The sequence below is a fragment of the Zingiber officinale genome, chromosome 1B (assembly GCF_018446385.1).
Source record: "Zingiber officinale cultivar Zhangliang chromosome 1B, Zo_v1.1, whole genome shotgun sequence".
Lineage (NCBI taxonomy): Eukaryota > Viridiplantae > Streptophyta > Magnoliopsida > Zingiberales > Zingiberaceae > Zingiber > Zingiber officinale.
In genome coordinates this window covers 120569148-120576510 of record NC_055986.1, presented here as the reverse complement: position 1 = coordinate 120576510, position 7363 = coordinate 120569148, and the positions used below count along the sequence as shown (strand labels likewise).

Genomic DNA, 7363 nt, shown 5'->3' with positions numbered 1-7363 from the left:
CCGATTTAAAGACCGGGATACACTCAGCGGACAACACGGTCAAAGAATCACAACAACCTGTCAGAATAACAACTGTATGTTAGAGAATATTCCTTTATTGTTATATGGGCATTCAATGGAACCTTCTCCGAAAGTGACTTTACACTTTCCCTCAACCGACATATTATGACAGAATATTTGTTCAACTGCCTCATTAATTACGTAAGTTACAAAAGACAAAAGAGGTATACATATGGGTAATCAAAGATTCCTCAGACGGTTACTGTATATCATCCCAGACTGTATGTCTTCCCTTACTCGACAACTTCTGACATTCTCTACCACCACATTATTGTGGATGTTATGAGAGGTGATATATAAATAAGGTTCTCTTTGTTTGCATGATACACATGCTTTACAACAGTCTCATTTACGCGAAACATTATACTTTACATACTGCACGCATCTACTGTTGATCTTCCCAATTTCTACTTAGACATTCCACTGACTTGAGTATTGGAGGGTCTTCGCCAGAGACTCCTTCCCTGATTTATAGATATTGATGTTCTGTCTACTCTCTTGAGTGTGTGCAGAGAAGAGAAAGACGCTCAAAGTTCTCTTCTTATTCTGGTTCATCATCTATCTCCCATCGTGATGTCTTCTGTCAGTCAACTACATCGCTACCTATCCAACGGGACATCTTTTTAATTTTCAGACATGATCCATTTCTCTTGTTCCACTTATTTGATAAGCAGTTAAGCAGTGTCATAAATTGAAAGAGATCGAAGCTCGAACCAGTAGGGAGAGCAGTACGCCTAGTGAAGCAAGCAAGACCCATCCGCTATTAATTCCACATCGACCCACAGGATTCCAGTTTCAGAACAGCTACTGTCTCACCGTTCAACTCCTAGCTAGCCTGAGTACTTATTGCGAGCTCTTGTAAACAGGTCCTCCCTCCTCCTCTGGGTCTTGTCTGCCTTTCCTGCTCAAAATCAGGCCCAATACGAACGCACGTTGTGGTCTAGGTTTTCCCTCGTACACAAGTCACAACTCGTAGTTTGGATCTTCCTTGCTGTTTAATGAATAAGCTCATCTATCGCACGTAATGCGATTGTGACGATGTGGTCCTTAAAATCATGTCTGCCGAGCACGAAATGTTGCTCGCTAGTGGTCCTGTCGTTGATAAATGAAGCACCGTCAAGGACCACTGGAACAATACTTTTGGTACTAAGACGCCCTACGCCGGTGGCTACCAATTCCACTTTCATTACTCCGAAGGCAAAAAGTCTGCGACGGTTAACTCGTAGCATGATTCATGAATTAGGGAGTGAGTCGGGACTAGTGGGAACTGCTTGTCTGAATTATTAGAACGCTGAATTGCATCAAGTGCTACGTAACTGGCATGAATTGATTGAATTGACATCTTGTTAATTAATTACCTTCTCAAATAAATACCATCACGACTATCCATTCTCAGTCGATTTTTTTTCCTTTTTTAATTTATATTTTATATTTTGCTAAGGACGATGAGTGTCCTCCCACTGCAGATGACTTCATGCAGCCCCAGTCCACTACGGCAGAAGCCTGTGATGGCCACGTAGTAAGTCCATTGGGTGGGTGGGGCAGTTGTCTACGGCGCGGATCACACGAATCGCGTCGGTCACTCGCCTACGTAGTCATTATGTGTAGTACGACACCACTTTCACGAAAGCTAATGGACCGTCTATGTTCACACGCGGCCGCCGGCCGAAATCAAGCCATCAATACCAATCTCCTGTTATATATATATATATATATATATATATATCTTCCCTGTTTCCCACCTTCTGTCTCGTTTCTGCTTGCCGGAAGCTGTTGCAGGAAAATTACGTCGTGATATGACGATGTCAGCGAGACAGCGACTCTGCGCTAACAGTGCCGCAGCATCATGGCCGTCCGCTGCACGAACGGTGAGAACTGAGAAGAAATCAACATGTCTAAACTTATCGATTCCTCGATAACTAGTTCCGCTCCCGGCACGTGTCGCTCATTTTTTTTTAGGTCCCCGTCATACTCAGTACGCGGGGGCAGTTGAATTTGAAGGAGCTGCTCTTCCACGCCGTCCGGGGGAGAGAGCGAGGCCGGAGGCCGCCCGAGTCGGGACATTGGAGCCTGGCGCCGCGATCCAAGTTATTCGGCGCGGAAGCGGCCGATGCCGACAGATGGTGGATCCAACGGGGACGCCGTTAGTTTCCACGTCGAATTTGAACTATTATTTGCACGTTGCGTGCCGAAGAGACGGAGACGGCCTCATCCATTCACTGCTGTCCGTCAGTGCTACGGAACGGGAGATAAAGCCGTGCCGTCCTTTTCTTAACTCTTGGGGCACCACGCCTCATGCCACGTAACGTCACGTCCGTCAGCCTCGATGGCACTCGACGAAATTACACTTCTTGACCTATAACGTCACCCGTCAAAATCCCCCGTGTAGCTCGGATAGAATGGTGAGAACTTGGGTTCTAAAACGGCGGATCAAGTCATAAAAAGAATTTCTAGAGCGGTGGCCATAGAACAGTCAGACAACTGGTTGACTACGCCGATAATCACAAGTCTCCTGATCACCGTCCAAATCTAGCTGTGATTTTATAAATAAATGCCATCCCCCCTTCTTCGCTTAACCCACCTAGGAATGCGCTATTGCGCTTAAAACCTGGGTAATAGAAGAGGAGCGAGGGCCACATCCTAGCTCCTTACCCATGGTCGTCGCTCCGGTGGTTGGCGGCGGAGGGAGGATTGACGTTGCCGGTGTGGAACAAAAAGATATGCATTTTCGAGGAGTGAGGAAGCGGCCGTGGGGGAGGTATGCGGCAGAGATACGTGATCCCGGGAAGAAGAGTCGGGTTTGGCTGGGAACCTTCGACACAGCAGAGGAGGCCGCGCGGGCGTACGACGCCGCAGCCCGCCGGTTCCGCGGATCGAAGGCCAAGACTAACTTTCCGTGCCCTGACGCCTACCTGAACCTGAGCGCCGTCGTCGTTGGCTCGGCTGCCACCAGCGGCGGCAGCCCCAGCAGCACAGTAGAATCGAACAGCCGCGAGGCTCCGGCCGCGACGGAGGCGGCTGTGCCACCGATGGCGATCCCGCTCCAGCCATCTCTCGACCTCAATCATCTCCAACGCGTCCGCTACGCCGGGCGGTTCCCCTTTTCCTCTTATCCAGTCGCTCAGGCCATGCCAACGCTTCGCCCGTGCTCCCTCATCGATTCTATAGTCAGATCAGAGAAATCCATTGATGCGATGAATCTTCACCATATTGCCACCTGCCCTCCCCTGTTCGTCGCCGGTATACAGAAAAGAATGCCCTGCGCCGTCCAAAGCGACTCTGATTCCTCCTCGGTCATCGATCTCCGGTCCAACCCCGTTCCTTCCCAACCGCAGAAGAACCCCCACAATTTCGACCTCAACCTCCTTCCTCAACGGGAGCTCGACTGATGTCACTGCCAATCGATCGTCCCGTTCGATGCCTTAGCTGGAACAATTATGTAACGCAACTTGCTACGTTCAAGGAGCTGCCTACTTCTCCGGTGTTTTCTTACATCTTGTACGAGTCTCTTTCGTAACCTCTCCTTTCGCGATCAGAAGCGCGAGAGCAGTAAACAGGAGAGGATTTTTGTATATCTGAACCTTTTTTTCTCTTCTTTTTCTCCTTTACCGCTAGATCGAGAAAGAAGAAGAGTTTTATCTAATTTCAGGACTCCAGCTTCCGTCGTCGGCGACATCTTTTCCTTTATCCAAAACAAAAATATTTTTCTGTTAAATTTATCAATTTAGAGGCGTGGGGTGGGTGCGGCTGCCGCCGGCAGGTACTTTGTCCCTTTCCTGCGCACCACCCTCTCACTCCAATCCATTACGCCTCAACTTTTCTTTAATTATTTTAAAAACTAAATATTCGTACGCCAAACTGGTTTGTGGACCGCTTTTTCGCTGCCCCGCTTGCAGCGACGCCCTCGTTTGACGCCGAACGTGATTCCCGGCGTCGAGGTGACCATTCCTCTCGCTCTGTTTAACACTTAACACTGGAAATCTATACACGTGACGCAAGGTAATGAATGCGGGTAACCGTAGATGGGCTCGGAAAGCCAAAGTTTAGCACGCTGTAAGCTTGTTGGCGACGCTTGGCCCCTATATACGTGTGTGTCGCAGCCGTCGCCGTCTCTGTGGTCCAAAAAGGCGTCCGCACCACCAAACCTCGCCGCTCCCCGCATAGTGGCAGACGTTTCGTACGGCTGGTGGGCGACTGCCCGACACCGGTGGCCCCGCGGGGTATTGGCGCGGATAAAGCTTGTTTGACCCGGTCCGCACAGAATCCAGCTCGATCTGAACCAGTAATTTAATTAATAAATCGATTTTTAAAATTTCAGCCCTTCGCAATTGATTCGTCACCTGTCCAAATATCCAACCATCCCATTATTGGAGAAGCCGTCGTTCGGGGGCGTAGGCGCTCGGCTAAAAATTTTATGTTCCACTCCAGTTTATTCTGGAGTAAAATAAAAAATAAATAAATTTATTTTATTCATTTTTAATTTATCTTTGTTCAACCCGCAGCCAGCATTCAGTTTGTGGTGGCAGAGTAAGCTTACGAGCAGAATGTTAAGTCATATGGTCAGTGAACCATACAGCCTGTTGGCTCACGGCCAAGAGGTCCAGCAATTTTACGTGTAAATCACGTGCTCATAGTTTTGCACCCAGTGGACTGACGAATAGGCGATGGGCAAGTAAAGTAAAGTGACGGGAGACAGTCGAAGAAAAGAATAAAAAAAATTTTTTATCTATTTTAGATGGATTAAATTGTATTGCCCATTTAATAAAGGTTTGAACAACTCGTTAATTAATTCCGGTATAAATTCTTCCTTCTTAAATTGATTTTAGAGTAAATGGAGAGGAAGGCGTTGGGTCAAAGAATTGATTGGACCGATGTCGGCAGGAATGGGGCGGGGAAGGTATGAAGTTGGTTACCGCTGGGGTCACGCGTAACACACCTCGCGCGGCGCTGCTGGCGTCGGAACATAATAAATGGATGGCTGTTTGTCGGCTTGTTATAGGCAGGCCCCACGCGGATGCGCACGGGCCAATCTGGGATGAGGATTTCTTTTGAATTGTTATCGGCCGCCTCGGTCGCACCGCTATGCGGATTCTGGAACTTTGTCCCACCATCCGGTTGTGCGGTGCGCGGAGTCGGGCATCAAGATCTACGAGTACGTCCGCATATTGCTGCAAATCGACGATTTACTTCTATTTGAGTATTGGTGGGGTCCCACAAGGCATGATGTATGACGGACCTCAATTGGGGTCCGCCAGATCATGGTTGTGTTCCGTTTCATCCTCCAATTATTTTTTTTTCTTCAATTTTTAAAACGCAAAATCGTCTTTTCAATTGTCAGATTCATTACACAGTTGGAGGCATTAGAATCCGGGACTTTAACGTGGACAAAGTTTCTTTACGTTGGACAATTAGACTCTCTTGTTCATACGTTTCCTTTTCCATAAACCTTCTTAGTCCTAATTTTAAAAATATATATAATCTTTTAGCATTTTTAATTAAAAATACACCAGTTATTTCAGTCAAATATGCTATATAATAATTTTTTTAAACTTATTTAGATATTTTAGAAGAACAAGGGAACACCAATAACTAACTAAAAGATTAAAAAAACTTTTACTTAGAATTCTAATTGATCTGATCTTTTTCTTAACCAAATTTGGAGGCTTTCTAAATTGATGGAGGACAGGATAAGATTCTCCAAAGGATAGATACATCACAGAGCTTCACTATGTAAAGGATAGATACATCAACAATCATAATATTGGCTTGTAGAATTAAAATCACTCCTTAATGTGGATGGCATATCTAAAGTTTAAGAAAAAAAAAATACGAATACCAATGGTAAACAAAACACACGCAGTAACTTTATAAGAGTATTGCGAAAAGAGATTTTAAAACTTGATCACTTAAATTAATATAATGTGCAAGCAGTATATTTTATTTTTCATCTTTCTAGGTCTTATAAATAATATTATCTTTTTATATTTTTATATATCTTATGTAACAGCGCGGTATACTGTAGACTCATGTATCTTGTTAAAAATTACATAATTTGTTCGTAGTATTGATGGTTTTTCTATCATAGATAATTCGTAAAAAATATTTAGTACATCTTTGATACGGCAAATGAGGTAGATCCCGAGTGAAGAGTAACGTCAAGTTTATTGGCTGACATGGAAGTCAAAATTTAAGAAAGGTCAACTTAAACGCCCTAATCATAAGATGACTCTTGAGGTCGACCAAAGGGATGAGATAAACTCCATAGAGGGATGTAGAGCGTGGCCCCCAAAATCTAAGTTGATAGCGCTAATAAGATATTGACGGAGGCCATGAAACCCAGCTTGAATAACCACGTGTCCCAGGTCTTTTAATGATCACATGAGATGGTTCCTTCTACAGCACTGATCAGATGGTTCCGATCGAACATTTGAGAAACATAGCTTTCCACATCCGGTCGAACGTGGTGTGGAATAGATTTCCTGAATCTTCAAACGTCGCTCTAAGTCTACTAAGAGTTCTACCTCCCCACAACGACCTCATGAATGCTTAGCCTCTCGAAGCCAATCTGAGATGATAGTACATCAAGTCTAATTGGACTCCAACAAGGGTAATTCTGTTAAAGGAACATCATTGGGGCCCATTAAGGCCTAAAACCCCTTGGAGACCAATTTAGGTTCAAATTCCTCATTTATGGGCTCACAAGGTCTTCTTTTAAGCGACACATGTTCATTACTAAAGAATATCAACTAAATACCCATTAAGTCATTTGGCCCATCAGCCCACTGTTTCATTTAATGTCATGCAGAAGTTTGTTAGAAAATCCCTGAAATGTATCTTTGTAACTCATACTATATACATCCCTACCATCCCTACGAGGGGGCTGTCAGGTACCGTTTATGCATGAGGGTAAGACAAATTATATCAGGGGTTACATTATCATGATGAGACACCTTATTACATGGGCCAAGGGCAAAGGTGCTATATAAGGGGCCCCTTCTCCACACGTAGGTAAGCTCTCCAATGTTTTTCATTGTTCATCACCACTATTTTTACAGTTACTCAGATTTAGCCTCTAAACTAACTTGAGCATCGGAGTGACTATGCCGGGAACCCATCCCTAGCTTGTCTATTGATGTTTCCTTCTCCCCTTGCCTTCTATGACATGGTAGTCTAGCTCCAAACTTTGGATTCCCCCATTTCGAGGTCCTCCCACGGTCAGCGTGTAAGTCATCTCACCAATGGTACATCTTTACTAGTTTTAGATAAGAACAATCTTATTAGTATTTTTTGTTACATTTATGTA

The 7363-nt window shown here is 44.9% G+C and overlaps 1 protein-coding gene across 1 annotated transcript; it reads left to right on the top strand.

Annotated features, from left to right (window-relative positions):
- Positions 1-2619: 2619 nt before the first annotated feature.
- Positions 2620-3747, top strand: LOC121975801 (ethylene-responsive transcription factor 4-like). Its single transcript, XM_042527679.1, has one exon. The coding sequence runs from the start codon at positions 2715-2717 to the stop codon at positions 3447-3449; it is 735 nt and encodes a 244-aa protein (XP_042383613.1). The 5' UTR covers positions 2620-2714; the 3' UTR covers positions 3450-3747.
- The last annotated feature ends 3616 nt before the right edge of the window (positions 3748-7363 follow it).

What these genes read in the sequence shown, in the direction of transcription:
- LOC121975801 (XM_042527679.1), top strand. Translation starts at nt 2,715, where the DNA reads ATGGTCGTCGCTCCGGTGGTTGGCGGCGGAGGGAGGATTGACGTTGCC.